This window comes from Prionailurus bengalensis, chromosome C1, assembly GCF_016509475.1.
Source record: "Prionailurus bengalensis isolate Pbe53 chromosome C1, Fcat_Pben_1.1_paternal_pri, whole genome shotgun sequence".
In the NCBI taxonomy this organism is placed as follows: Eukaryota; Metazoa; Chordata; class Mammalia; order Carnivora; family Felidae; genus Prionailurus; species Prionailurus bengalensis.
Window position 1 is genome coordinate 163392034 of NC_057345.1, and position 17833 is coordinate 163409866.

The 17833-nt window shown below is 41.3% G+C and overlaps 1 protein-coding gene across 1 annotated transcript in view; it reads right to left on the reverse strand.

Annotated features, from left to right (window-relative positions):
• Positions 1-12788, reverse strand: part of OLA1 (Obg like ATPase 1) — a 173964-nt gene extending 161176 nt beyond the window's left edge. The window contains exons 1-2 of the mRNA XM_043577076.1: positions 12555-12788; positions 11174-11274 (exon numbers count right to left, since the gene is read on the reverse strand). Coding sequence (XP_043433011.1) covers positions 11174-11274 — 101 coding nt within the window. The 5' untranslated portion in view covers positions 12555-12788. The remainder of the gene's footprint in view (positions 1-11173; positions 11275-12554) is intronic.
• Positions 12789-17833: the final 5045 nt, after the last annotated feature.

A 17833-nucleotide genomic window follows, 5' to 3' on the forward strand; every position in this document is an offset into this window, starting at 1 on the left:
ATAAGTTGTGTCGATATCATATACCCCTCAATATGATGCCATGAGAAAGATACTTCACCTCCATGGTATTATTCCCAAAAGTCCATAGCATGATTTCTGTTATCAAAATATATTACAAAGTTATAGTAAAGCTACAATAGTAAAAACAATGTGGAACTAACATAAAGATAGACACAGAGACCAGTGGAATAGTATGTAGAGAGCTCAGAAATAAACCCTTACATATATGGTCGAATGATCATCAACAAGGCTGCCAAGACCACAAAATGGGGAAGAAACTGTCTCTTCAACAAATGATGTTGAGAAAACTGGACAGCCACACGCAAAAGAATGAAGTTGGAGCCTTACCTTATACCATATATAAAAATTAACTCAAAATGAATTAAGGACCTAAATGTAGGACCTAAAGCTATAATACTCCTAGAAGAAAACATAAGGGAAAGACCTCATGACATTGGACTTGGCAATGACATCTTAGATGTGATACCAAAAGCACAGGCAACAAAAATTAAAATAGAAAAATGAGATTCCATCAAATTTTACAACTTCTGCACATCAAAGGAAATAATCAAGGGAGTGAGGACAACCTATATAATGGGAACAAATAATGGCAAATCATATGTCTGATAAGGGGTTAATATCCAGAATATTAGAATAAAGAACTCCTATAAGTCAACAACAACAAAAGTAACCTTAGAAAGTTACATACATGGACAAAGGACTTGAATAAACATTTCTCTAAAGAAGATAAACAAATGGCCAATAAGCATATTAAAAGATGCTTAACATCGCTAATCGTCAGAAAAATGTAAACCAAAACCACAATAAGATATTATCTCACACTCATTAGGACGGTTATCGTCAAAAAACAGAAAATAACAAGTGCTGGGCCAGATGTAGAGAAATAGGAACTCTAGTACACTATTGATAGAATATAAAGTTTTGCAGCCACTATGAAAAACAGTAAGAATGTTCCTCAAAACACTAAAAGTAGAATTATCACATGATCCAATAACTCGACTTCAGGGTATTCATACAAAATTCAAAGCAGGATCTTGAAGAGATATTTCTACTTCCATATTCATTGCAGTGTTATTCACAATAGCCAAGAGATAGAAGCAACCCAAATGTCTATCAACAGATGCATGGATAAAGAAAATGTGGTATATACATACAACAGAATACTATTTGCCCTTCCAAAGATAAATTCTGTCCCATGCTAAAACACAGATAAACTTTGAGGACACTGTGCTCGAAGATGGCGGCGTAGGAGGACGCTGGGCTCACCGGGCGTCCTGCTGATCACTTAGATTCCACCTACACCTGCCTAAATAACCCAGAAAAAACGCCAGAGGATTAGCAGAACGGAGTCGCCGGAGCCAAGCGCAGACGAGAGGCCCACGGAAGAGGGGCCCCTCCTGAAGTGGATCACCTAAGGAGAAGCGAGCTAAGCCTGCCCCTCCTGCCCCCGTGCACCTTGCCTACCCACCCCAGCTAATACGCCAGATCCCCAGCATCACAAGCCTGGCAGGGTGCAAGTAGCCCAGACGGGCCACACCACCCCACAGTGAATCCCGCCCCTAGGAGAGGGGAAGAGAAGGCACACACCAGTCTGACTGTGGCCCCAGCAGTGGGCTGGGGGCAGACATCAGGTCTGACTGCGGGTCTGCCCACCAACTCCAGTTACACACCACAGCACAGGGGAAGTGCCCTGCAGGTCCTCACCACGCCAGGGAATATCCAAAATGACCAAGCGGAAGAATTCCCCTCAGAAGAATCTCCAGGAAATAACAACAGCTAATGAGGACACTGTGCTCATGCTCAGTGCTGAGTGAAATAAGCCAGTCACAAAAGTGCAAATACTGTATGACTCCACCTCTGAGATAGCTACAGGAGTCAAAATCATGTAAACAGAAAGGAGAATGGTGGTTGACAAGGGCTGGGGAGGGGGGGAAATGGGAAGTTGTTGTTCAATAGGTAGGGAGTTCTAGATCTGCAAGGTGAAAGAGATCTAGAGATCTGTTACCTAATAATGTGAAAACAGCCCCACTGAACTGTACACTTAAGAAAGTTTAAAGAGTAACTTTTATATTGTGTTTCTTACCATGTATTTTTTTAAGTTCACACCATGAAAAAACATCAAACTTGAAATGAGAGACATTATACAAAATACCTACATCCATTCATTTCAAAAATAAATGAAAATTTCCATGACCTTTAAAAGATCTGTACTAGAAAAAAAGGGCATTAGTGGGAAACCTGGTGAAATCCAAATAAAATCTACAGTTAATAGTAAATAAATAAATGAGCAAAAAAAAAAAATCTATCTGAAATTACATGGCAACACAACAACAGAGACCAGAATTCTGAAAAAAAAAACAAAAACACTGAAAATTAAGATTTAAAAGAAAGCCATCTATCAAGTACTGTTAAGGGATGTAATTACTGCCGAAATAACAGTCAAGAGTGAAAAGGAGGGCAGACTTGTCATCCAAAAGATTATTCAAAACACATTAAAAAGAGAAAACGAATGGGGCTGGGTGGCTCAGTTGCTTAACGTCGGACTTTGGCTCAGGTCATGATTTCACAGTCTGTGGGTTCAAGCCCCATGTCGGGCTCTGTGGTGTCAGCTCAGAGCCTGGAGCCTGCTTCAGATTCTGTGTCTCCCTCTCTCTCTGCCCCTTGCCCGCTCATGCTCTCTCTCTCAAACATAAGTAAACATTAAAAAAAAAATGTTTTTAACAAATAAAAAGAGAAAACAAGGGGCACCGTGGTGGCTCAGTTGGTTAAGCGTCCAACTTCAGCTCAGGTCATAATGTCATGGTTTGTGGGTTCAAGGCCCGTGCCAGGTTCTGTGCTGACAGCTCAGAGCCTGGAGTCTGCTTTGGATTTTGTGTGTGTGTCTCTCTCTCTCTGCCCCTCCCCTGCTTGCATTCTGTCTCTCTCTTAAAAATAAATAAACATTTTTAAAAAATTAAAAAAGAAAAAGAGAGAGGAAGCAAATAATTCCCAAATCACAAATTTCCACAAAAGAGCAGGCGCACTAGAATGCTGACAAGCATACAGTAAGAATTAAGTTCATTTAAAACGGTACTGGGTAGTTTGCTTTCCCTTCTACTATGAAACCACCCTCCTGCCATAAAGAGCTATAAAACTAGACAAAACATATACAGTAACAGTTTTCCGAGAGAGGACAGTATGTAGCACAGACGGTGTTCCCTGAGAGCACAACAAATGAACTAAGGTCTACAACTGCCTCTGCTCACTGCCTAAAAGTGATTTCAAAGTCACAGCACAGGGAGGGAAAACCAACAAGACCTGGTAGTCATGCCAAGTTGAAGAGACTGAGATGAGAGTATGAGGAGGCCAAACCAGCTAGGATTTATAGGGCAGTGTAATAGAAAGGAAGGAGCTGCAGAGAGAGGGGGCTCTGGAGATCAGCAGAAGGTATCCTCAAGACTATGGCTATGTAATGCTTTATATATGAATAAATCAGTCTCCAAAAGGCTGGGGGTTGCAGGGGGGGGGGGGGGGGCGGCACTCAAAACCAACAGAGTGAACAATTCTCAGGCTCACGCAGGGCATGGAATAGTTCACAGTCCTACCAGCCCCAGTAGAGAGATCACGTAATATAAGGGAACCTGGGTAGAGTCCTCAAAAGAGTCACATCCTAGTACAAGGGCCAAAGGAGGACAAGAACAAAAACTATTATGAATTCATAAGAAAACATAATAGGAAACCTCAAAACAATCAAAATGACACACAAATAACTAAATGCCAGAACAAAGTCCAACACGCTTTAAACAAATACTATAAATTCAGTACTCCACATAAAAATTCAAATACTATAAATTCAGTACTCCACATAAAATCCAGTGTCTGGAATAAAAATTACAAGGTATGTAAAGAAGCCAGTAAATACAGACCAAAATCAGGATAAAAGCCAATAAATACAAACAAATCAAGTAATGATAGAGATGATAGAATTGGCAGAGAATGACCCTACTAAATATTATAAATCTTTTTAGAATTTTTTGAAGGATACAAAGGGAAATATGAAGACAATGAAGAGTGAAATGAAAGCTATGAAAACTCTGCACACAGAACTACTGTATGAAAAATACAACATCTGAAATAAAATAAAACTGAAAAACACGCTGAAAGTGATTATCAACAGATGAGACACTAAAAAAAGGTCAATGAACATGAAGACAGAGCAACAGAAACTATCAAATGAAGCACAGAGGGGAAAAAAAGATTGGAGAAAAAAAATAATCAGAGCTTCAGTGGAGTATTATTATCTAGAGGATTAACACACTTGTAAGAGTCCCAAGAGGAGGGGCAGAGAGTGGCTGGAGCATTTGAAGAAATATTGGCCAAATATTTTACAAACTTAATGAAAATCATAAACTCACAAACCTAAAAATCTCAACAAACTCCAAGCAAAGGAGGCATAAGTAAAACCACACCAAAGCACATGAAAATCAAACTGCTGAAAACCAGTATCAAAGAGAAAATTTTAAAGGCAACTAAAGGAAGAAGCAAAACCTTATGTACAGAGAAACTAAGATTAAGAATAACAGTTTTCTCATTGGAAAGCTAGAAAAAAGTAGAAGACAACTTCAAAGTGCTAAAAGAAAAACTGTCCCTAGAATTCTCCCCAGTGAAAATCTTTAAAAAATGAATGTGTAATAACCACATGAAAAGATGCTCAACATTATTAGGCATGAAGGAAATGCAATTCAAAACCACTTTACACCTTGGCCATAATAAAAAAGACAGTAAGTACTGCTGTGAATGTGGAGAAATTGGAACTCACATGCACTGCTAGTAGGAATGTAAAACAGCACAGTCACTTTGGAAAACAGTTATGCAGTTCCTCAAATGGCTAAACACAGGTCACCGTACAACACAGAAATTCCACTTCTAAGTACACAAAAGAGATGAAATCATCTGTCTACACCAAAATTTGTGTATTCCAATGCTGGGGCAGAGAAAGTACCAATAGCCTGGAAAATACTGTGGTAAAAGAAAGTAGAAAATACTCAAAAAATAGAGAATAAAAGGAATATGAATGAACAGGAAGGCTCCTGATGGCCAAATATGGGCAATCTGAACAACAAAATAAGTAAAATAGTAACAGATTATAAGCAACAGAAAAAAATAAGAATCCAATCCCGATAAAAACAAATTATAATCAAACACATGAAAAATGGGGAGCTCTTCCTTACAACAGAATTCTAGCTGATAGAATTTCCATTAGTCCTTCTATAAATTGTTCCTACTATAAACATCAGTAGTGAAAAATCAACATCATATGCTTCATGATATGATGTACTAAGAAGTACATGTCACTTCTGTACCCAAAACTGCATAACCCAAGTTAATTAAAAGAAAACCTTCAGCAGACCCATCTCACGCAGTGGTAGCAACCAGAAGAGCTACCCCATGGTACGGTAAAGAAGTCTGGAATACCAAAATGTATTTCTCAAACAAAGGCAATACAATAGAGCAAAAGATAAGCTTTTCAACAAACCTGGGGTTGGAACAACTGAACATCCACATGCAAAAAATGAAAACGAAAACAAAAACAAAAAATCTGGATACAGACCTTACACCCTTCACAAAAATTAATTCAAAATAGATCATAGACCTAAACATAAAACACAAAACAACAAAACTTCCTAAAGAAGAAAACCTAGATGACTCTGGGTATGGTAATGACTTTTCAGATACATCAAAGATATGACCCATAAAATAAAATAGTAATAATAGAAAAGCTCGACCTCATTGAAATTAAAAACTTCTATTCTGTGAAAGGCATGTCAAGAAAATGAGAAGACAAGCCACAGACTGGAAGAAGGTATTTGCAAAAGACACATCGGATAAAGAACTGTTATCCAAAATATACAAAGGACTCTTAAAAATCCACAATAAGAAAACAAACGGGGTGCCTGTGTGGCTCAGTCAGTTGAGTATCCAACTTCGGCTCAGGTCATGATCTTACAGTTTGTGGGTTCGAGCCCCGCATCAGGCTCTGTGCTGACAGCTTGCTCAGAGCCTGCACCCTGCTTCAGATTCTGTGTCTCCTCTTTCTCTGCCCCTCCCTGGCTCATGCTCTGTCTCTCTCTGTCTCTCAAAAATAAATAAATGTTAAACAAAATTAAAAAAAAAAAACAAAAACAAAAACAAGCAACCTGATTTTTTGTAAATGGACCAAAGGCCTTAATAAATACCTCACCAAGAAGACATAGAGATGTCAAATAAGCATATGAAAGATCGATGCTTCACATTAGATGTCATCAAGGAAACTCAAATTAAATTAATAATGGGATACCACTATACAACTACTAGAAAGGCCAAACTCCAGAACACTGACAACACCAAATACTGGTAAGGATGAAGAGCAACAGAAACTCTCATACAGTGCTGCTGAAAATGCAAAATGCTACAACCACTTCTTACAAAGTAAGAAACTTACAAGTTTCTTACAAAAGTAAACATTTAATTCTGCAATTGTGCTCCTTGGCAATTACCCAAAGAAACTGAAAACTTATGTCCACACAAAAACCTGTACATGGATGTTTACAGCAGTTTTACTCATTTCTGCCAAAACTTGGAAGCAGCCAAGATACCCTTCAGTTGATGAATGGATAAACTATGGTACATCCAGAAATGGAATATTATTCAGCACTAAAAAGAAATGAGCTATTTAAGCCATGAAAAGACATGGGGAACTTCAATGCATATTACTAAGTGAAAAGAGCCAATCTGAAAAGGCTTTAAGATTCCAACTATATGACATTCTGGAAAAGGCAAAATTATGGAGACAGTAAAAAGATTAGTGTTTGGGGAGCGTGGGTGAATAGGCAAAGCACAGAGCATTTTTAGGGCAGTGAAAATATATAGCGGGTACATATCATTTTGCATTTGTCTAAACCCATGGAAGATACAATGCCCAAAGTGTATAATGTGGACTTTGGATGATAATCATGTGTCAATGCAGGTTCATCAATTGCAACAAATGTACCACTTTGGTGGGGAATGTTGATAATAGGAGAGGCTATACACGTATGAGGTCAGGGAGTATATGTGAAATCTCTCTGCCTTCCCCTCAATTCTTTTTTTTTTTTTTAATTTTTTTTTTCAACGTTTATTTATTTTTGGGACAGAGAGAGACAGAGCATGAACGGGGGAGGGACAGAGAGAGAGGGAGACACAGAATCGGAAACAGGCTCCAGGCTCTGAGCCATCAGCCCAGAGCCCGACACGGGGCTCGAACTCACGGACCGCAAGATCATGACCTGGCTGAAGTCGGACGCTTAACCGACTGCGCCACCCAGGCGCCCCATGCCTTCCCCTCAATTCTACTGTAAAGCTAAAACTGTTCTAAGGAATATATATATATAGAATATATAGAGAGAGAACATATATATGTAGACTATATATATAGACTATATATAAAGAATATATATATACATATATATAATATATATACAATATATATATATACAACATATAATATATATGTATATATATATACATATACACACACACACACCCACAATAATACCCTGGCCCAAGAGGAGCTAATTTACAAAGGCTTAGTGAGGTTAAAAAAAAGGTGGGAGAGGGAGGCAAAACAAATCTAGAAACCAAATCTTCATATCATGGTTTGGTATTCTTTCTACTTCATTAAAAGCAGCCATTAAAACATGTGGCCTTATCATTAGGCCTACACACTACATCAAGGGGAAAAAAACTACCAATTGACAAATAATTCCTAAATGCCTAATAAATTCCTAATACCCAGCCTAAGTGCTAGAAATATAACAATAAACAAGAACAATATAACCCTTACCTTCAAAAAATTTAAGTCCTTTTTTTTAAAAATGTTTATTTATTTGAGAGAGAGAGCACGAGCAGGAGAGGGGCAGAGAGAGAGGGAGACACAGAATCCAAAACTGGCCTCAGGCTCCAGCTGTCAGCAGAGCCTGACATGGGGCTTGAACCCAGGATCCATGAGCTTATGCCCTGAGCCGAAGTCAGACGCTTAACCAACTAAGCCACCCAGGCATCCCAAAATTTAAGTTCTAATAGGCAGAGGCAAAGGGGTATTAAAGAGCTGATTAATTTAAATAATGCATATAAGACACTCGGAATAGTAAATGTCATACAGTAAGTGTTCAATAAAAATCAGCTATTATCAGCTGTAAATATTACCTTTAAATTTCTAAGTAATCAGCCTAATGTATACTAAGAAGAAAATCTTATTTGTCCAGATCTCTAAAAATCAAGACATTCTTTAGATGTTTTGGTACCAAATGCCCTTACTTTTGATCAGCAGGTCAGCTTTTAAAGAACTACCCCCCCTCCCCAATCTATCTCTTATAGGCCTATCCAGAGGTAGACATGTCCAGTCAGTTTCCTTATACAGGAATCTGAATCACTGCAGAGGCAGCAGGAGATAAGAAATACCAGAAGTTCAGTTCATATGGCTGAGTTCCACATGGACCCATCTCTATCAGTGTTACTCTGGTTCCCATTCTTCCTGAGGTCTGCTCAGCTTGTCCTTCAATTCTATCCTTCCAATAAGTCTCTTTTCTTGCTTAAGACAGCCAGACCTTGTGTAATCTTACAAAAAAACAAAAAACCCTGATATAGTTAGATAATGTAAAATCACTCTACAAAAAGGAGTGCTCCCAAACCCAAATGCCAAAAATCAAACTGAACATTATTAAAATGAGAAAACTTCACTATTTGTAAAGCATACCTCAATAAAACCTGGGGGGCAGGGGAGGTAGGATAACAGTGGGATGTGGGTATGTAATTTAAAAGCATAAATAGCACATTTATACTGGATAATAAAATATTTTTAGGTTATTTTCATATACATTGATTACATTATGTTCCAATACTAAAATGTTTACATAGAAAACACTTCTTAACATGTCTCAGTTTAAAGTAGTCCCATTTAGGGGCGCCTGGGTGGCTCAGTCGGTTAAGCGTCCGACTTCAGCTCAGGTCACTATCTCACGGTCCGCGAGTTCGAGCCCCACGTCGGGCTCTGGGCTGATGGCTCGGAGCCTGGAGCCTGCTTCCAATTCTGTGTCTCCCTCTTTCTCTGCCCCTCCCCCGTTCATGCTCTGTCTCTGTCTCAAAAATACATAAACGATAAAAAAAAATTTTTTTTTAAATAAAGTAGTCCCATTTTTTTTTTTAAAGTACTCCCATTTAAAGCCAAGCTGCATTGACTGCAATGATTTTAAAATAAGATATGTTAATATCTAAAAACTGTATTACCGGTGAAATAAAGCTCACAACATAATGATCATATCTTGCTTTCAAGTTTATTGACAACACCCTACAGTACTTTGCTTAATTATTTGTTTTGCTTACATTTCCACTCTCTATTTAGTCTTACTTTGCAAGCAGCCTATATCACAGCAGGAAACCCCTTCAAAATGCAAACCTCTCCAGCTCCAGGAAAGATTGAAATTAGGACAGCCACACTTGCTCATGTTTTACATTATAAGAATTTAAGAACTGCCTTACTTGGCCATACCATGCTTCATTCACTAAAAAATCTCTAGCACAGGGGCTCCAAGGAACACATGAAAGAACTATGGTTGTCCTACTTGCCACCAATCGAAAAGCCTAAAGCACATGCCAAAATATATTCATTCACCTTAATAAACCCATACTGGATCTGAGGGGCGCCTGGATGGTTCGGTCAGTTAAGTTTCTAACTTCGCTTCAGTCATGACCTCACGGTCCATGAGTTCAAGCCCTGCATCAGGCTCTGTGCTGACAGCTCAGAGCTCAGAGCCTGGAGCCTACTTCCAATTCTGTCTGCCCTTCTCTCTCTGCCCCTCCCCCCTCACACTGTGTGTGTGTGTGTGTGTGTGTGTGTGTGTGTGTGTGTGTATGTCTCTCACAAATAAACATTAAAAAAAATTTTTTTTTAAATCCATACTGGATCTGTTACCATTAGTCCACCCTCACCAGTTTTGAGACATTTTATATTTTAAGATTAGTAAAAGGTATTAAAATAGAAGGACAGGGGTGTCTGGGTGGCTCAGTCAGCTGAGCATTCAACTCTTGATATCGGCTCCAGTCATGATCTCCCAGTTTGTGAGATCCAGCCCCCCATCAGGCTCTGGGCTGTCAGCACAGAGCCTGCTTGGGATTCTCTCTCTCCCTCTCTCTCTCCCCCTCCCCCACTCGCACGCACACTCTCTCTCAAAATAAACATTAAACAAAATAAGACAAATAATGAAAAAAGTAAAGTGAACATCCAGGGGTACCACAGTAGCTCAGTCGGTTGGGCATCTGACTTTGGCTCAGGTCATGATCCCGGTTCATGGGTTTGAGCCCCATGGTGGAGTTCTGTGCTGACAGCCCAGAGCCTGGAGTCTGCTTTGGAATCTGTGACTCCCTCTCTCTCTGCCCCTCCCCCACACGTGCTCTGTCTCTCAAAAAATAAATAAACCTTAAAAAAAAATTCAAATTGCACGTGCACAGGTTATATGATAAACTCCACATATATTTCCTACCGCTGCCTTATGTGCAAATAAATGATTTGTTTCAACTTTAAACACTATAAACCTCAAAGTTTTGCTCCTGTAACTTTCAGATTTAGCCACTTTATAATAGATACTCTTTTATCTAGCAACTTCCAATATTAAACTCAAACTTGTTACCTCTTTCTCCAGTAAAAATTAATCAAATTTATAGTGGGGCTTTTAGAACTTCTTAAATTATCCTACTATAATGGCCTCTGGCAGCCAGCCTAGGTAGGTACCTTACATACCAGCAAGCATCAAAATCAAATTCAAACTACTTCAATTCCACTTAAATTCAATACTGAGTGTCTCCCAACAGTGTTTCAAGCAAACAGAGATGATCTAAAACTTGATGTTTCAACTCTCATTTCTTCTTCTTCTAGTGTAGGCAAACAAACATAAGTAATTCAAGTTTGAACACAGTATCTGTATAGAAAGCCAAAAATAAAATACACCCAAATGAAAACCTTGTTTTGCAACATTAATATTCCAGCTTCCCAGCCTCTATGCAATTTAAGTTTTAATTACCACATAAGTTCCCATTTCTACAACAAGACCCAAAATATTTACAAGATGAACAAGAGTAAAGCCCAACAACATTCACCTACCCAACATTTGGCAATCCAACAATACCAATTTTCAAGGAGGTTCCAAATCTTCCAATGATTGGGGGTGGTTTAATTCCATCACCTCCCTTTTTGGGGGGCATCTGAAATGTCAAAACATATATATAAACAAAATCTTTTACTATCCCCATTAACCAAAAACATTTCATCACACAAAAGATATTACTGAATAACAGATTTAAAAGAAAACATACTGTATATACCAATCCAAAACTGACACAGAGCTAAATCCACTTTATTTTTTAAAAAGTATTTTAAAAGTTCTAGAAACAGGTCTGATTCTGACAGTTGTCAAAGCAGTCACTCCTAAGAAGTCCCAGAAAGATTAATCTAAAAATATGTGACACCATAAATCAAAAATAAAATTTAGCTGCCAATCTTCCATCCATATTGTTCACAAAATTCTTTCTTTCTTAACCCGATATAAGGTCACAAGAATGAAAGCATTCAGAAGCAGGAATAGAGAAAAGAGAGTCAAAGAAAATCCATTCTAGTACAACCTGCAACCAAGTCACCTCCCCCCAAACCACTCCTCGTACCTGGAACCCATTCTTTCCCATTTTCCCCACAAGCACCATTTTCACACGGATGAGCACACACCAGTATCAGAGCCTTGGCGACCACGTCTCTCCCACCTTTGGCACTGTAGATACGACTCAAGGGTCCTCATAAGCAACCTCCAGAATCTACGCTCTGGTTATTTCTAGTTCTAAGTGAATCCACTAACTCTTTTTATTTACAAACTGAAACTTTCTAGGTCCCTGCTAATCTGGCTCCAAGTTCCTCCGTGCAGAATTAATCCCATTTTACTACTGCAAGCTGAACTCATGAGGACTGCTAACCTCACGTTCTACAAACTAGGAACTAAAACTGTCCCTGTCTTCTGGCGCCTGCTGAACCTCCAGCGGCCACACTGACGCCCTGCTCACAAGTGGTATTCCAGCCTCTTGATCTCTGACCCCTAGGGCCAGGGACCTCCCTTCTCAGGGTCTTAACTCACACCTGTTCCCAGCTTCAAAGCCCAGGCCTCTCCAGTCCTCTGGCCTCCTACCGAGGGGTGGCCGGCAGCCCAGCCAAAGCGGGCCTCCACCCAACATCTACCCCCGTGGACTGGGCCACTGGCCATCCCGGCCTCTCAAGAAGGCTTTCCCCAGTGTGCCGGGCGGAGGCGTGGGCCGCTCTCGGGACGCGCGGCCTAGTCCAAGAGCGCCTCATTCATCCATACACCACACGTTTCCCGCTGCCCTCGCCCATCCCGGCCACCCGGCCACCCGGCCCTGGCCTCACACCGGCCTCAGGGCCACGAGCTGGGGCGCCGAAGACTCGGCGGAGGGGGCACCCGCGGGCTCGCTGAGGGACTCACCGTGCTCGGGGCGGGCGATGACACGGGGTCCCAGCAGCAGGGTAGACGGGTACTGCCGGCAGCGAGAGGAGGGGAGGAAGGAGGAGAAAGCGTAGGCCCGGCCCCTCCGCCGAGCAGCACGCACGACGGCGGTAGCGGCTGTAGCAGCAGCGGCGGCGGCGGCGGCGGCGGCGGCGGCGGAACGGGCGGGCCAGGCGCCGGGCGGCACCTGCGCGCAGATCGCGCGCCCCGCCCCGCCCCTCGCTCCTGCCCACCCGGTCCATTGGCCCGACGAGCCGGGAGGCGGGAGCAGGGTGGGAGGAGTCGCGAGGCGCCCGAGCAGGCGGGAGGAGGAGCCGGAGCTGGAGCCGGTCTGACTGTCTCCCCAACTCATCCCCCCCCCCTCCCGCTCCTGTGGCCCCGGGAGCGCGCGTCTTCCGCCTTCTCAGCACGTGGAGCTCCTGGGACCCGGGTCTCTGCTTCCCTCCCGGAGCGCGCCCGGCGTTGCCGCACACGCTCATTCGTTGGCCTGCAGCCGCACATTTCACCCGCTGGACCTCGAAGCGCCCTCGGCCAGACCGCCCGCCCCGAGACGGGTCCCACGAGGTCTGGAGAGCAGCCGTGCCAAACCTGCGGACCTCCTGGCTGCTAACCGAGTCCTCCGGGGCCAAGACCCCAGCTTGCCATCCTTTTCTTACAACTTTCTTGAGTCAACCCAAATGGTGAGAAGCTGTTAAATAAACTTAACTAAAGGGGGAAAAAAAAAAAAAGGCCAAGGGAAGCTTGTGATCTAAGGACTCCTTCATCACTTTATTGTCCAGGCGTTTTACAGGCACTGGATCAAAGAATGCATTTAATAGAGCCAGTTTCCCCTACTTTTCCTCTGGATGGTTATGAGCAAGGGGCTTTGGAATTTGGGAAACAGGTTCCCATCTGGATTCCACTACTTGTGACCCTGGACAAAGTAACCTCTCTGAGCTTTAATTTCCTCTTTGATAAAAGTGAGACTATTGAGACCCACCTTAGGAGGTTATTATGAGGATAAAACGAGATATGTGTAAAGCTTACAACAACAGTACCTGGCACATACAGGAAGGGCTCATAAGTAGTCCATAAAGGGTATTGTTAATATTAGGGTTTCATCCGATCTCACGCACACATACTACACCATGAGCTCCAGCTGTAGAAGGAATTCCGTCTGTAAACTTTCAAGTATTTGTTGCAATGAATGAAATACCTTTCCCAAAATTGTGACCCTGGAAGCTTCTTTCAAGGAGACTAGTTCATGGGGCGCCTGGCTGGCTCAGCGGTAGAGCACGTGACTCTTGATTTGGGGGGGGGGGGGGGGGGGGTTGTAAGTTGGAGCCCCTTGTAGAGACTACTGAAAAATAAAAAAGCAAAGATATTCATAATAAAGGGAAAAAATATGAACTGGTTGCTATCCCCATTTTATAGATGAGGGAACAGTATCAGAAAGGCAATGTAATTTGGATGTCACACAACTAGTAAATGACAGAGGCCAGATTTCAGACCCAATCTAACTGAAAGATTTGTTCCCTTTAAGCCAAATTTGTTTCTAATATAAACTCCTTATAAGCAACAACTGAGCCATTATTTATAATAAAATTGCATTACGGTTTTTTTAATCTTTTTTAAGTTTATTTATTTATTTTGAGAGAGAACAAGTGGGGTAGGGGCACAGAGAGAGGGGGACAGAGGATCCAAAGCAAGCTTTGTGCTTACAGCAGAGAGCTGATGGCAGGGCTCGAACTCACAAACCATGAGAGCATGACCTGAGCCAAAGTCAGACATTTAACTCACAGAGCCACCCAGGAACCCCAGCATTAAGGTTTTTCATAACCCTATGAAAATGATCTACTGAGGTAGGTTAAAAAGCTGCTTCTGTAAATTTGGAATTCTCAAAGACACAGGCAACTTGATTTGATTTTTTTAATATCATTCATAAACATGCACTGTTTATATTCTCTCAATCTAGCTCCCTTGTTGCCAGGACCATGCATTTTTTAATTTTTGTTTTTAACGTTTATTCATTTTTGAGAGACAGAGCATGAGCAGGGGAGGGGCAAAGAGAGAAAGAGATACAGAACCTGAAGCAGGCTCCCGGCCCTGAGCTGTCAGCACAGAGCCCAATGCAGGGCTCAAACCCACAAACCATGAGATCATGACCTGAGCCGAAGTCAGACGGTTAACTGACTGAGCTACCCAGGTGCCCCTGAACCATACATTTATAAAACAGGGATCTGAGTACACTCTAGCTATGAAACAGAGGGGAGCTAACTAGTCCACATTTTGTACCCACCATCAGTATAAAATTATGACTAGTCCTAGCAGAGTAATTCCTAATCATTTACTGCTGTTTTAGTGGTGAGGTTCTATAGTTGGTTTTCACACTGCTGCTTATGGAAACAGAGAGGAACCATTACTTAAAAAGCTGAAAAATCCCAGAGAGCCTGCTCTGCCCAGCAACCAGCCACTCCACTACTAATTGAAAGTGTTCCCCAGTCATGGAGTAGTAGAATCATCTTCAACTTATCACTGTCTTTTAGCCAAATATAGCTACTTTTTCAATCTCAGTATCTCTCACATCTACCCATTCCCTTCAATTCACACTATCAAGTCCTTGAGTCAATCATCTGTTTTTCTATTTGCAGTTACATCTTTCTTGCTTGCACTTTTGACCACCTTTAAAGTGTCTTGACAAAGCAGGTCACACAGATCTCAGTGAGCTAAGCAGACTTTCAGGAGAGGCCATTTGCTACTGCTGAGTTACCTGATAACAGGACTCCATTTCCAACTCAGTCACTGGGGGTCAATTCATATTAACTGGCCCAGTTTAGGTAAAGTTCTAGCAAGGGCCCAGTCAGCCTTGGCCAAGTAGGTAGAGGTCATATAGTGGAAACAGCCCTATGAATGACCTTTACTACTAAAACAGGCAGTTCTCAGGAAAGATCCTCACAGGCTATCTACTATTCCACATGACAAATGAAGACTCAGTGAGACAAACAGGATAATAAATTTAGGTGGGAAGGGAACCACTTGCAAAAAAGAAAGTACCCCAGGGAATGGGAGAATTGGGGAGGTTTTGGTCAAAGGGTACAAACTTGCAGTTAGAAGATAAGTTCTGGGGATCTAATGCACAGCCTTGTGATTATAGTTAATACCATATTATATACTTGAAAGTTACTAAAAGACTAGAAAAAAAGACTTTTTTTCTCATAAAAAAGAAATGATAATTGTGTGAGGTGATGGAAGTGTTAGCTAGGGCTGTGGTAGTAATCATATTATATTTGTATATCAAATCAATACTTTGTACACCTTAAACTTAAATAGTTATATGTCAACTATGTCTCAATTTTTTAAGGTACGCTATCCAGTTATTAAGTAGCATTTTTTCTGTTACCTACCATCACGTTTTTCTCTCTACGTTAAACTTCTATCATATATCCAGTGTCCAGAAAATAGTCCCCATATATTTAGAATATCCTATTCTTCACTTTTTGTTGTTCATATAAAATTATTTTCTTTTTTTTAAATTTTTTTTTTTTTTAGCATTTATTTATTTTTGAGACAGAGAGAGACAAAGCATGAATGGGGGAGGGTCAGAGAGAGGGAGACACAGAATCTGAAACAGGCTCCAGGCTCTGAGCTGTCAGCACAGAGCCCGACGCAGGGCTCAAACTCACGGACCGCGAGATCATGACGTGGGCCAAAGTTGGCCTCCTAACCGACTGAGCCACCCAGGCGCCCCAGTAAAATTATTTTCTTAAATACCTACCCCATGCCACTGCTCTAGGCTTTGAAGCAGTGAAGAAAAAATAAATATGCTCTTTGCCCTCAAGGAGTTTGCAATCTGTTATTATACAAATAACTATATAAGAACCTGGTAAAAAAATCTATAGGATGCCTAGGTACTTGTATTACAATTTGAAGATGTGTAATAACCCACCTTGATTGTCCTTACTTTCAGGACTTCTTATGAACCAGGCAGTGCTTAATCATCCCCTTTCTCTGTTTCATGAAAAACAGTACACACACTGCAAGGCATCAGCAAAGAAGCAGGTTTTTAGTTTTCATTCTTCCACTTAACAGAGCATGATTTTGAATTTTTGCAACTGGACCATAAGTTACCTGTGAAGCAAAACTTATGTTTAATCAACTGTTCTCTCTTCTGGAATTACTCGTAGTATTTAAAAGAATGCTGACTAATTAAACAGTCCAGGGTGCCTGGCTGACTCAATCGGAAGAACATGTGACTCTTGATCTCGGGACCGTGAGTTGGAACCCCATGTTGGGTGTAGGTGATTACTTAAATAAATAAAACTTTAAAACAAATAAATAGGGGCGCCTGGGTGGTTCAGTCGGTTGAGCGTCCGACTTCGGCTCAGGTCATGATCTCGCGGTCTGTGAGTTCGAGCCCCACGTCGGGCTCTGTGCTGACAGCTCAGGGCCTGGAGCCTGCTTCCGTTTCTGTGTCTCCCTCTCTCTCTGCCCCTCCCCCACTTTCACTCTGTCTCTCAAAAATGAATACATGTTTTAAAAAATTAAATGAAATGAAATTTTAAAATAAAATAAATAAATAGATATAGAATCCAGTTATCATCCCAGAAACTACTAGAGTTTTGTCATCTAATCTCTATCATAATCCATAGATGAAGATTTAGGGATTCTTGAAAGAAAATTTGCATACTGTTTTCCCTGAGGCAACATAAAAAGGCATATGCCAATCTAAAAAGATGTATATGTTACTAATGTACTTACCTAGGATGCTTTTAGTTACAAGTTACAGAAATTCTGATTCAGTGGCAATTTATACTGTGTAGCAAAGTCCAGAGAGAACTCCAGGATTAACGGATTCTGTAGCTCAATACTATATTCAAGGCTCTTGGTTCTTTCTGTATCAAGGCTGTCTTCTCCGGGCTTCCTCAGTTGTCATCCCCAGGCTAAAGAAGAAGACTGCTATAGCAGTTCCAGGCAACACACCCAGAAATGACTATATTTGGGAGCGGGGGAGAAAGCATCTCTTCTAACAGCCCTGTCTTAGAAGAAAGGAAACAGGGGCACCTGGGTGGCTCAGTCAGTTGGGCATCCAACTCTTGATCTCGGCTCAGGTTGTGATCTCACAGTTTGTGAGATGGAGCCCCACACCAGGTTCTACAGTGACCTCGAGGAGCTTATGAAATGAGAGCTTATGAAAATACTATTTTTATTAACCTTTACAAGACACTTAATGTTCTAGCCATGGAAAGGGAAGATTACTTACCGAAAGGTGTCATAAGAGT